The sequence below is a fragment of the Colossoma macropomum genome, unplaced genomic scaffold, assembly GCF_904425465.1.
Source record: "Colossoma macropomum unplaced genomic scaffold, Colossoma_macropomum, whole genome shotgun sequence".
NCBI classification, from domain to species: Eukaryota; Metazoa; Chordata; class Actinopteri; order Characiformes; family Serrasalmidae; genus Colossoma; species Colossoma macropomum.
This window is the reverse complement of record NW_023494805.1, coordinates 22,779,265-22,792,587: the sequence shown is the minus strand read 5'-3', so window position 1 is coordinate 22,792,587 and position 13,323 is coordinate 22,779,265. Positions and strand designations below refer to the sequence as shown.

Genomic DNA, 13,323 nt, shown 5'->3' with positions numbered 1-13,323 from the left:
GTTTGATTGTGTTTTGGGATACGAGATAAGACGGCTTTAAAATTTTTACTTTTTTAATTATATTCATGGGAGCGTGATACACACAGCATGTTGTAAGGCAATGTATTCCCCAAAGATTTTTTTTTTTTATATTAATCACAATTTTACCATCATAATAAAAATGGCTATAATTGTGTTGTAGACATTGTGACCCTTGGTTTCTTTTAACACCAATGTAAAGAAATCTAAGTTGATAAGTTTCTCTACAATGAACCATTTCACATCAGACCATTGTGAATGAATTTGTTTACACTCCAAATGACTGAATTATGCAGAAAGTTTGAAAAATCAGTGGAATTCTCCATAACACTGCCTCTGGGATAAGGTGTAACATTTGCATTTGTGCTACTTTCAGCTCAGTTTTTCACAGATGGTAAGTGATAGAATGTCTACATTTTCGTTTGTAGCAGAAATGCGCAGGTTACTTGAATATTAAACATATTAATCTGGCCCAAATAAATAAAAAAAATAATAATAATAATAGCAAAAAACAAAATGTGTTAGGTAATGTCCCACTCTCCCTTATTTATTTACTTCTATGAATATCTATGATATCCGACTCTCTGGGTCCTGTCTATAAATTCACCACTGAACAACCTATAGAGCACATGGTATATAAAATAATATGTTCCATGTTCTGATGCACTGGAGACAATGCATCTTATTGAAATATTATCTAGGCTACTTTGACCTATATTCTGTGCCATGGCTGTAACAGTTCTTTACCAGTGTCTCAACTAGTTGTGTCAGATGGAATAATCAAACCTGACGTAGTAGTTACACTGACAGTGGATTTCATTGCTGAAATAGATGCAGTAACTGTGGGACATGTAGGTCACCCACATGTAAAAATATTCTTGTAGGATGTGAAACAAATAATAATTATAAGGATAGGTTATTTAATGTATGGAATTCTTTGTTCAAATTTGTGGGGTCATCAGAGCTTAATTTCACCCTTTATAATATGCAGTCATTTAACTGTGCAGGCATTCTCGTGTAATCTTATAGAGAACTAACAGACCAAATTTAGGTAGTTACACCAATATTTTCCAAAAATCTTCTTTTTGTATAATATTTGAATCTCATGTTTTACTCCCAGTTTAATTTAGTGTCACTATCTGAAGCATGTGAAGCCTAACACATATTATGGGCATGCAGAACTGTTAAGCTCCTCAGAATGTGGATCAGATGGTACATTCCATGGCAAGGCATGATGCAGCAGAAAAAAACTGATGAAGAATTGTAGAGAAAAAGTGCACAGTGTCACCTCCTGTCCATCAGACTTAGAAGTAGAACTTACACTTTGCCATGTAGACACATACAAAACACATATAAGACCTCTGCTGAGTAAACTCATAAATCGTATTATGGGACCCACATATAGATTTCTCTCCACCTGGTGGTCGTAAAGTGAAGGTCATTTAAGCCATATTCTTGACCTGGGCATACTGATCACACTGAGACTCAAAGCTTCTAGACACTTAAATAGCTTGGAAAGAAGATACTGTGCATTCCCCATAAAAGTACATTACACTACAAAAACCTCTCAGCTTCTCATCTGCTATTAATGAGGACATAAATCTTTTATTACTTAGAGATGTTGTAACTTATGACTTGGTATTAACAGATTTGGTTTTGGATCTCCTCATAATACAAAAAGCACAATTCAATTTCACCTGACACGGCCAGAATGCAATTAACACGTCTAATTCTGCCAGAGCATAAACGCTGAGCTGTTCTTGAGGGGTGGGAATGGAAACTTGCCCTCAGTAACCTCCATTTGTTCACTACAATGAACTGTCACATATCTCAATGTGTTTTCTACGGTTAGTGATGAAGCTGCACCCAAGAAGTCTTAGTGTTTCTCAAAGCCATCTTATAGTAATACTGATCTTGTCTCAGTACACAGAAATGTTTATCTCTATATGTCTCTATGTATCTCTATATGTATTACAACATTTATATACAGAAAAATGACAATAAGTTGCTATTGATCTTGGATTGATATGTCATATTCTGCATATTAATGAAGTAAGTTTTTGCGTACATATGCATCAAATTCCCTGGTGTTGAATGGACTGGAAGGGCCAGATTCCCAGACCCAGATTAGGCTCACACCTAAAAAAAATAAAAAGAACTTCCAATGGTCATTCACCACTGGATTGCAATTTGGTCCAGAACTAGATTAATGTATGGGGAGGACATGGGTTTATAGTGTATGTTTGCATCCGGTGAAGGTTTAGGTAATTCATTTAACACTGGGGATTTTGCAGTTTAAGAATTATCATCCTATACCATGGAAAAATATGTATGTATGTAAATACTGTTACCGTTTCAAAATGTACCATTCACTCTCCAGTTGGTAGGGCCCATATATGGAAACTAAGTTGTGGCCTGTTTTGAATTTGTTCATAATTCATGATATAAAAACAGTTTTACATGTATTACCTATTCAGCCTACATCAGTTTAGCCCTGCCCATTCACATTGATGTTATAAGAAGTGTTCAGCTCAGACTGCTTTTTGAGGCACACCACAGGGCAGCCAATCAGAACATAGATCAATTACATGCAATTGGACAGCTGTCATGTAAAATTAAGTCTGACTGTTTTAGTACATGCAAATGTACAAGTAGACTTCAGGGGAAAACAAATAGCATACAAGGAAATGTAGGATATGGGCACTTTAATTTGGGTGATTCAAAGATAGCTTAGTTAGCAGTACAGTCTTATAAATCTAGAGTTAAGTAAGTAAGCACTAAATTAAGACTACTCGTTAGCTGAAGGCTGAGGCTCCGGCTGAACTAACAACTTAGAGTGATGGTTAGATTTGGTGAACACACACACATATAGACACAGGGAAGGTTTGAATAAATGTATAATCCCCTGTTATTCAGTTTGCCAGCCTTCATTCACAGCCACAATCCAGGCGTAAACAGACTGCAGTAATTTACTTCTATCTTAGACTCTATCAGGGCTTTTATATTAAGCCACTGGATCATTATTTTCTCTCTGGTATTCATGCCATGTCAGGGATGGTTATTAACTGTAGTGTTTCTAGGATAACATGGATTGTCAGGTCTTTTAATATACGTGGGGTGGGTTGGGGGGGGGTCAGCTGGTAATGATTAATGAAAAAAGATACTTTACATTGAAATGCTAACAATCTAACTTGAGCAAAACAAATTCATTTACATGCTTCTTGAGACAAGATGATGACCACATGACAAATAGATTTTATGATGTGGCCATGTATTCAAGGTCACTCAGCATGCCTGAACTCCATCTCCCCTCTCACTCACATCCTGAATTTATGAGGATGACCCTGGGGTGTATGTTACTGTTTTATTGAGTTTGTACTTGTGCTGCTTGAAATGGCTGCCCTTTTACCCCATGGGTGTATTTTGAGTGGGCAGCATATCATTATAGAGCATATAAACAGCTGAACCTAAAGTGAGAGAATGTTCTTGATTGCTGTGACTTGTATTTAGATAAGATCCTAGCCTCTTAAAAATACTGTAATCAACAGTAGCCTTTGTCATCAATAATTGCATGCAGGCCTGTGTGTCTCTAACCATTTTCTTTTCCTTTGCAAAACTTTCTTTATCTTTATCAGTAGTATTTATCAGATCATTTCTTTTAAAACTGCCATATTAGCATAACATTATTAAAAAGGGTTCATTGTAACAATAATATAGTAGATGCAAAATACATCACTGGAGAGTGGATTTAAAATCCAAAATTGAAGTCTTCTGTTATAAGGCATTGATCTAAAGAACTATGAATAAACTAATGTACAAGAGCACAAGACAGAAGAAAGTGATAAAGTGGGGATGGAATGGTTTGAAAACAAAAAACAGAAAGACAGTAAAAGAATGAGCACGATGGCGGAATTTAAGAGAATGCCAACGCGGACATTTGCGAGCTTCACTAGACCAATGTCCCGCACAGCCATTTTGGGTAAATGTCAAATGCTAGTGCACAAAAGTGCATTTCAGTTTCAACATTATAACATATTAAATGACTTTTCTAACTTCAGAGCAGTGATGGGGTCTACAATCACTTTTTGTAGCATATTTATAAACATAATATTTATTACTGTATGTAACTACAGCTGCAGACAACTATGTTTGTGACAACAAACAAATCAAAAGCACTCGTCAGGGCATATCCCTTTACAACAGCTTCTGTTACTTGGATATCAGGCTTGGCTGATAAATTGTTGTGGTTGTTTTGGGCATGATCTGACACCTACACTGTGTCCACTAATGCATCTTTCTAATCTTATCATCTGAGAGCTGTGCATGGTGGAATTGGGTTTGGCAACCAACAAGGCTTACATCATCTGGCTCAAAGAGTGACGGTTGCTGACTGAGGCAGCAGAAGAGCGCTTTTGTTAGTGCCAGGAATGGAGGTGGAAAGGAGAAAAAGAGACAGAGGACAAGAACAACAAAGTTCTTTCATCCTACATCACAGACAAAAAGTCGCAACCAGTCTGCTACTGGAACTGCCTTACCGCACCACACTATTCACTGTCATTCATTTAGGAACAGTTACAGACACAATACCCCCTTAATAGAAGTTGCACTTGGAATGCATGAGTGTGACATAACAAGTGAACAGAAGCACCATGCAAAATGAAGTTACAGTATATTTCCATCTTGTTACTATTGAAGGAAAAACTGGTGATGATGACAGTCCCTACAGATTGCATTTTCTTTAAACCTGAATGTCCTGCTATGAAGAACGCAACAAGAATTAAAGGCTTCCCCCACTCAGACATCTGACAGCAGAGAGCTAAAGCGTCATTGGGATTCAAACTCATGATCCCTTGTTTTCAAGGCAGTTAAACCATCACACCACAGGTTCTTTATCTGAGTACAGATAATGCTCTCCCTCTCATTATGCAGAACTATTTAAGCACAGTTAATTCACCTTTTCATTTTTTCTTGGACACAGAATGTTTGTGGCTTCTAAGTGGTGCAACTGTCTAACTGCCTGAGCAATCATGAGTTTTTTGTTGTTGTTCTTGTTTGTTTTTTCTAAGGAGAACTTTTGAATAAACTAAGTTTGAAAAGCAATGCAGAAAATTGACTCAAAAGTTCATGCTGACTTTTAATTGTTTTACAGTGTACTTCTAAAGGTAGGCAAAAATTGGATCTTATTGATTCTCACAGACATACATATCACTTGTCTGGAAATTAAATAATGAAGGGTGCTGTCTGAATTTTACGCTGGACTGTTTTGGCTTTGGTATCTCTACAAGACCTGTAGTGTTGGTAGCCTTTTGTGTCTTTTTCTTTTGTTTTCTGAAAACCATGGGGCCTGGAGGACGATTGCTCCTGTAGAACAAATGGAGATTAGATTTAGACTGTGATTGAAATAAGAACTTTTTTTTCACACCATGAGTTTACATGTATCACCAAACTGTCCTTGGAGACATGGTAGCATGGCTTGATGTTGTGGAACTGGGTGTAGTTGACCGTTTGGAGATTATTCTAGACCATTCAAGGCCTTGAACCTGTTCCATACTGTCTGTTGTTAGCATCATTAGCATGAACAACAGAGATGTGAACAAGATCTGTTGACTGAATTCAACTAATAAAACTGGGCCTCATTGACCAACCGTTCTGAAATTCACTAATGTTTTCTTATTTGAGATTTGTTCTTATTTGGGAATTTATTCACACTCAATAGCACAGAAGTGTGAATAATTCTACAGTTTAAGAACACGTCATAAATCTGACATAGACTTTTGTTTAGGACCTTTCTCAAGAACAAATTTAAGAAAAAACTTAGGAAGATAATGGTAAATGAGGCCTAATGTGCCAAGCGGTAAGAATTAATCTTTGTTATGTCTGTGTATCAATCCAAGTCACTTCAGAATGGCTATTGCTCTGTAATAATGAGTTGCATAGGTTGTCACATTCACACATAATTTATGTACAACCTTACATGCTTTGTGGAAATCTATATAAGTGGAGTGAAACCTTGGGATGATTTACCCCACCTCACCTCACATGTCCCTCTTTCCCTTTGTATCTTCTTTTCTTTGGCCCTAGGTAAATTTTGCTGCTTTATCTTTTTGAATTTGTTTAGGCATTTTTGACTTCAGCCTTTCCACAGGTTGTGTGATTATGCACAGGTGTTGACAGACTCTAAAAGTGTTTTCTATACTCCATTGTACTGCTTTCTTTTGATTGAAATTTAGAATGGATGTTGTTCTTATTTCTGAATTTGCAGCTTATCCTTTATTTACAACCCAGTGTGCAGCACTGCAAGTGCATACTCTAAGAGCGGGAAATAAGATTCAGTGGAAATATCTGGTTTAAAAAAATGATTCCGAAACACAGTATATCATATTCACCCTCAGGCTGATTTGATGTAAATTAATTTCAAAGTCAATTAAAAACAAATTATCATTTCTCTTTCTCCCTATTAATAATAATAGCACAACTAGTCAAATAAAACCTGAGTGCGGTGCTAATCCTATCTTTTAATTGAAAGTATGATGGGGTCAGAGAGGCTGAGGCTGTAATACTGGGAATAGATTTTATGCATGGTAATGACATTCCTATGGGCTGCCATGCAAAGGCACAACAGGTGGAAGTGTCTTCTGTCTCTGTGGATTTGGCAACCTTCAGAGCACACCTACCACAATAAGTAAAATCTTATAAACAAATCTTATAAATAAATCTTGTACATTTTCCTAAACTCTAAAATAGTAATTCAGATTTGAGAATGCACAGACTACAAATGTCAACATTGTTTTGCCATGGAATTTGCTGAATTGAAGGTACCCAAGATGGAGGACATTGCAGATCTCAACCATAGTAAAACATAACAAGCTCTAAATATACAAAAAACAACAACACTCAATCAATTAATGAACAAACATATGGTTACAGTGCACCTTTTCCTTTAGATGCAAGAAAAAGGCAAACTTTGTGATTACTGAAAGACTGTGCCACCTTTTTAAAAGGTCTTAAATGTCTTGAAAGTCTATCCAATGTGCCCTTGTGCGTTGCCCTAACCACATCAATCAAGATAATTATGGCAAACTTAATGACTAACAAAAACACAGACCACAATGACAACACACAAGGGATTATGAGACATGACACTACATACAACAGCATGTTAGTAAAATTATACAACACCGTCATGGACACACTCACAAATTCAAAAAACATTCTTTAGTTTCTGACTGAAATGTTTGATTGCTTTAACACGTCACGCAAAAGTTGCTCTTTTATACAGATTAAGGACTAGTTTTCAACCAAAACCAAACCACAGCTAACATATAACAAACAAAGAAGAAATTCTGAAATCAGTAAAACATTCTTACGTCACTGGAAATGGACAGTTTAAATCCAGACCATATCTTACCGATTAGTGGCATCACGTCTGGCTACAAGTGGCAGGTTGTTAATTTGTTTGTTTGTGTTGTTAGTGGTAGTGTTTGCCACTTCATCCTTGGCACTGAGTTCCTTATTTCCTTTTATCATTTCTTCGGCCCCAGAGTGTGTGCAAGGCGATCAGACATAACGGGCCAGTGCAGCCACTCTCTCCTTTTTCTCTTGTCTCAACAGCAGCTCACCTGAAGACTCTCAGAATCTGCAGAAAGCAAACATTCCCCAAAGTAGGATGACCAGGAATTAAAAAAAAAATTCAAAATGTATTACAAAAAAAAGACCTGTGAAAGCTGGATGGTATTCGGATTCCAGAAGTCCAGTAGAGAGCTCATTTATCTCCATCAAGCAGCTGAACTAAAGTGAACTGATAGTGCTCAATTTAACAAAGATATGTTACCACCAGACCTTGATGCTGAGGAAAAGTTTGTTGTAAACAGCAAATTGAAACTCAAAATCTGTAAGTCTTGAGGGTTGAATTCCAAGTTAATTATCCAGAAGCCATTTCCTGCAAGCAGCTATTATATATACTCCGCCTACAAAGTGTTGGCGTTTAGGACATGTAACATAACTTCCCATGTATAATCCAGAAGATCACAGGAGAATTTGAGGTCCATGTGCATAATGCAAGCTTCCTCATCCTCAGTCTGTCCTTCTGAGAGACTGAGAATAAAGTACGGAATGAGAGCACAGTAGGAGTCCAGGGAGAATTTCAAGCACACGCAGCCACTGACACCCAGAGCAGTCAGCTGGTGAACCCAAGTGTCACATACCAAACGCCTGCATTGAAGAGAGAAGGAAAAGAGAGGGGTGGGGGAGGATAGGGAGGAGTGGTTAGTGGGGTAGTACAAGTGGAAACTGAGAAGGCGACATGCGTGATACATCATGAGGGAAAGCAACAGAATGAAGCTCCTGCTCTCTTTTCCTTATTCTCGGTCATTTCCTCTCACTTGTGTTTGCTCCAAACTCTTGGACACTGTTCTAGTCTTGGACTATAATGCAAGGGCAATCTTATTTTGTCATTAAAAACCTAGTTAGTCTAGGCTTAGTATTCATCTGTGTCTTGAAATCCAGCAACTATGGTGTTAGCGGACTGGACTGTTGTTCTATTATGCCATGACACAGACGAGGAGTGTAAAAGGTTTTCTTAAACAAAACATCAGACAGGAAAAAACAACAGCAAATAAACCAGAAAACACAAAATACAAACACTCATAATCAAAGCACCAAGTGACAGCACCTTGCAAAGAATGAGTGTCAAACTGAAACTCAGGCTTAAAGGCACACTCACTGTCCTGTAGTTCACAATCGCACATGCACATAAGGACCACAAGGCTATAGAACTCCAGTCCTGGAGGGCCGGTGTCCAGCATGGTACTGTGATTTACCTGCTCAAACACACTGACTAAACCTGGCTATTAACAGATGAGTTAACAGATGAGTGTTTTTGAACCAAACTATGGTGGCCACCAGCCCTCCAGGACTGAAGACCAGAGTTGTACACCCCTGCTATAGGATGTTCCATTTCTCATTTTGGCAATCAGAGGGTTGTTCACTAGTGGCCTCTATGCATTCATACTGTGGTCTTTGCTGAGGACTGTAGTGATGCAAACTCAGCAGCAGCCTCTTACCCAAAATCCCATGAGATACAGGCTAGGACCTGTCAGAGTGGGTATGGCCATGGGAGGGAGAGGGAAAGGGGGGTTCATTTATACAGTGTGCAAAATTCCCCCTTGTAATCAGGGGGTCCCTATGTTCCACTGTGGGCTAAACACTTAAGTCTCACTATGATATTGTAGCGTGGGTAGTTCTCAGAAGAAACTTAGATGAAGGAAAGTTCAAGTCCATAATGCAGCTTTATTTAGAACTCGGCACAGAAAACAGAATACAGAAGGGAACATGCCCTCAGTCTAACTCACTGTTAGCTCACTAGGCTCAGTCACTCAGCTACAAACACTACACAGCAGAATCTAGCCCCACCTTTCACAATAAGAGCCCCTTCAAAAGAAAACAAGTATAACAGTTTCTACTAACGAAATAGCCTAAAATTAGCTAGAACAAGCACTTCAACAGGTTACACATTTATTTTTTTACTAAACAGAATACAAGCATGCTCTGACACTACAATGGCCCCCCTCCCCCTTGTTCAACAGCAGCGACGCTTACCAGTCCCACCAGACCAAGTGTTTGAAATGACTAGGAGCCCATTGCCTCCTCTTTAAGGGCTTCCGGCCCAAAAGGGTATCTTGTGTCCCTACAGACTTGGCCTCTGTACTGTCTGCTGCAGCCATCGAGGTGTCATGGTCCTCCTGGGTCACCGGATAGTGTTGAGTTGATTTCAAAGCTGCTGAAGGATGTCGACAGTGCTCTGGTGATGCCTAGGAGCCTTCTCTGTGGGGAGCATGAGTTGAGTCCTGGGGGGGTGTCATTCTGGAGGGCCCCAAGGAAGGCGATCCCAATGTAATACCATGTGGCACCAGGCACTTCCCACTATGAGGCAGGGTCCCATCCATTCACAGTCCAGATTACATACCCAGACTCTCTCTGCTGGCTGAAACTCCTGGCACTTGACCCACCGATCATAGTTCCACTTTCTCTATGGTCCACTGTGTCAAGGACACTGGCGAGGGTGCTGCTAGTGAACACCTCTCACGGCCTTCAGGAATCTGCCAACCTGCTCTGAGGCTGCATGTTCAGGTCTTCCTGAGCTGGTGACTTCCCTCACAGAGGATGAAGTTCACACTGCCAGATAGACCTGATTCTGCCTCCGCTCCACCATTAGCCACCGCAAGTGTAAGAGAGCATGCTTGGTCTTAGTAGCAACACAATCAAGCTGGTGTCAATGAAGGCAGTGAGCTGTTTCCCATCTATGCTGCACTTGACCCAAAGTCAATGGCAAGAGCTGATCTTACTGGCTGGCTTCCGTTTGCCTGCTGGCTTAGGTTTGCACCCTTGACTGGCATGGTGTAACCTCTTCCTGCACTTCCAGCACACCAATCACCCCACCACCACTCATTTAGGGGTCGTGTGGCAAGTCCTCTCCACCCCAAGCTCCTCCGCTGTACAGCCTTGTGTTTCTCACTGCAGTGTCTCTGTGCCAAAGACAAGCTCCGCCCAACAAACCTGGCTACAGCCTGCATACTCTGCCAAGATCGCCTCCATCTCTTCTGCATGCAGTAAAGCCTCATCCTGGCAAGCTGACTTCGCAAGCCACAACTGTTGCTGGAGCCTTAATGGCCTTACTGCCTGGAGGAATTCATCCAAAGCTAAGCTATGACGGGCTGCAGGTAAACTGGCCAACTCCCTGCACCATCTTAACGCCATACCTTAGGCAGATTCACTGGATTCGTACGGGTGGCTTTGACTCATGTCAGGGGCCAGTAGTGGCATTGAGCAAGGATGCTGGGGAGGACATGAATTTGCAAGAGCATACACTTTGCTTAGGGACTGGGGAAGTCATCCCCAGTTGCCCATGCTTCACAGCAGCTTTCTGCTTTCTTTCGCCACCTTTGAGAAGGCATACTCTTCTCCCAAGCCACTAGATCTGGTTCTTCACAGCTTCTCCTTGTCCTCCAAAAGCCTCGCCTCACTCCGCCATACTTGAGCGAAGTGAGCTTCTCCTGGTGCTCTGCTGGAGCCTCACACCACTGCTGGGACCGACATCTCATTGCTGCTTCTCCTGCAAGTTCTGACACCTTTGAGATGCTATTTTACTGTCACATCGGCAGGTAGGTCACAGTCAGGAACAGGGCAAACGCCAACTGCTACCTCACTGTCCTCTTCTTCACTGGAGGAGTTGTCAAACTTAGTAGGAGGTATGGCAAAAGCCGACAACTTGCTCCCTCCAGCAGTACTGATGTTAGCTTCAGAAAGGTTCAAACTTTCTGTTAAAATTTCTTCACTTGTGAGGTTTTAATTATTACAGTTTTTTTTTATGTGAACCCAAAATGTAGTAAAACAGAACTTTGCTTTCTTTTTTCCATTTTGGAGTGGGAAGCTAAAGCAGCACAGAGCGGGAGAATTCTATTCTTACTTGCTGTAAATTGGGAGGAGCAAATAACATACGCCATCTAGGGGGCCCTGAGGACCAGTTTGTGAACCACTGTTTTAGAGGACTAGTTAGGTATAATAGCAACTAAATCTAGTTGCACCCCACCCCATTGGACTACAACAAAAATCCATGACTATTAGAGTTAGACCTTAAGTCTGGGGCATAAATGTCAAAACTCAACCAAAAATCATAAGAAAACAATAATAACACTTGCTACTGTAACAGTTGCTGGACTAGTGACAATACTGCTAATTTCTGTTAGCCCCTAGTTTAAATTTCTAATAGTGTGTTTAATGACCATTCTAGATTAAACATGTTTTCAATTAGACATTTGAAGCTTGCAGAAGGCATTACATAATTTTATGTGACATTTACTCAGAGAATTATATGTGTATATATATATATATATATATATATATATATATTTTACCTGGTACGTTTAAGTTTTACGGTGATACCAAAATCTGATTTGACAGTTTTCTGTTGTAATTTTCTTCAATTCTTTCATTTCCATCCAAAATTTAACAATGGAATAATTGCAGAGCTTACTTGCAAAGTTTAAATACAACAAGCATGATGATTTTACTAAATAAAAATAAACCAAAAACTCATAGGAAATTATTAGGCCTTTCTGAAGGCTGAATGGCTACGAGGGTTCTCCGATGCTGCACTCATACCGAGTGTGCCTTGTGGTAAAGCCTGTGTAAATTTCTGCAGGCAGTGTTGGAATGCACTTTCAATCCTCAGTGGACTGCACAGCTGTCATTTGAGGCTCAAGTCCCAATTCAGGGAGTGCCCCAATAACTCTTTCTCTGCTTGCTACACTCACTCTCACTGAAACAAACCGTGCTTGCTGGTCTCTTTTTCGGTCTAAAACTATTAACCCACTTCATTCTCCACTTCTGCCCTTTATCACTGCTCACCATTATTTATTAACTGTCTTCTTTTTTAGAGCTCAGAGAGGGCGCCAGAGGACACATTTGAAATCTGTGTCAGCAATTTTTTCAGATTTCTGCTAATTATGTTGGAACGGTGGAAAATTATAGGTTGACAGCATATCTAAATAGTATTATTTAAGTCGACTGAGAAAGACACATGTTGACATACAAAAAAAGCAACATTACTTAACCTTTGAATGCTCTATAAACCCTCTAATTCAATCAAACTCAGTCGTTCTAATACAGGATAAGCCAGTACCGGAAGGGAGCCACGATACCTTTGAAATAAAAGATCATTGTCTTTGATGTTTATGGAGTTAGGATCTTATGTGTGATACACAATACTGAGTCATGTGGAGGAATGAGCTCAGATAAGAGGACAGGTCTTATTTTGGTTGCTATTTGGTGTCCTTGCCAAGTACCTACACAAGGGACAAGCTTAGCACCTTGTTCCAGGAAGGTTAGAGCAAGCCCTTGGAAATCTTTGTAAAACATTGGGTTTAATTTAATTATAAATCCAGTTCATACTATCTTAAGGTCTGTGGTCAGTTTAACAAAAATAAACATTTTTTGTTTAATGCGGTTCATAAAAAGCAGTTTTGATAGGCTCATGAATGTCACCTAAATGTAGATGATTTGTCTGTTTGGAGTGCGGGGTGGGGGGACATATTCTGTGCCAGGGCTTAGGTGAGAATAGACTTTCTATTAATGCACAGAGCATTGTGCAGCACAGGGATATAATATAACATTAAAAAAAAACAAAAACAAATGAAAAGCCCACAAGTATACCATACCCACATTTACCCTCATACAGTACATACTACATCTTACAAGCAAAACAAACAATATTTTGATGTTTATCTCAATTGTCTGTTCCTGAACCTT

At 39.6% G+C, this 13,323-nt stretch overlaps 1 protein-coding gene across 2 annotated transcripts in view; it reads right to left on the bottom strand.

The window, feature by feature from the left end:
- znf638 (zinc finger protein 638) overlaps window positions 1-8,091 on the bottom strand; it is a 32,832-nt gene extending 24,741 nt beyond the window's left edge. Inside the window, exons 1-2 of one of the 2 annotated variants that reach the window (XM_036596046.1) lie at window positions 7,734-8,084; window positions 7,427-7,654 (exon numbers count right to left, since the gene is read on the bottom strand). In XM_036596046.1, the coding sequence (XP_036451939.1) occupies window positions 7,427-7,545 (119 nt within the window). In that variant the 5' untranslated portion in view covers window positions 7,546-7,654; window positions 7,734-8,084. Of the gene's footprint in view, window positions 1-7,426 lie in introns of both variants that reach the window. The other variant, XM_036596045.1, reaches the window with a different exon arrangement.
- Between the last annotated feature and the right edge of the window lie 5,232 nt (window positions 8,092-13,323).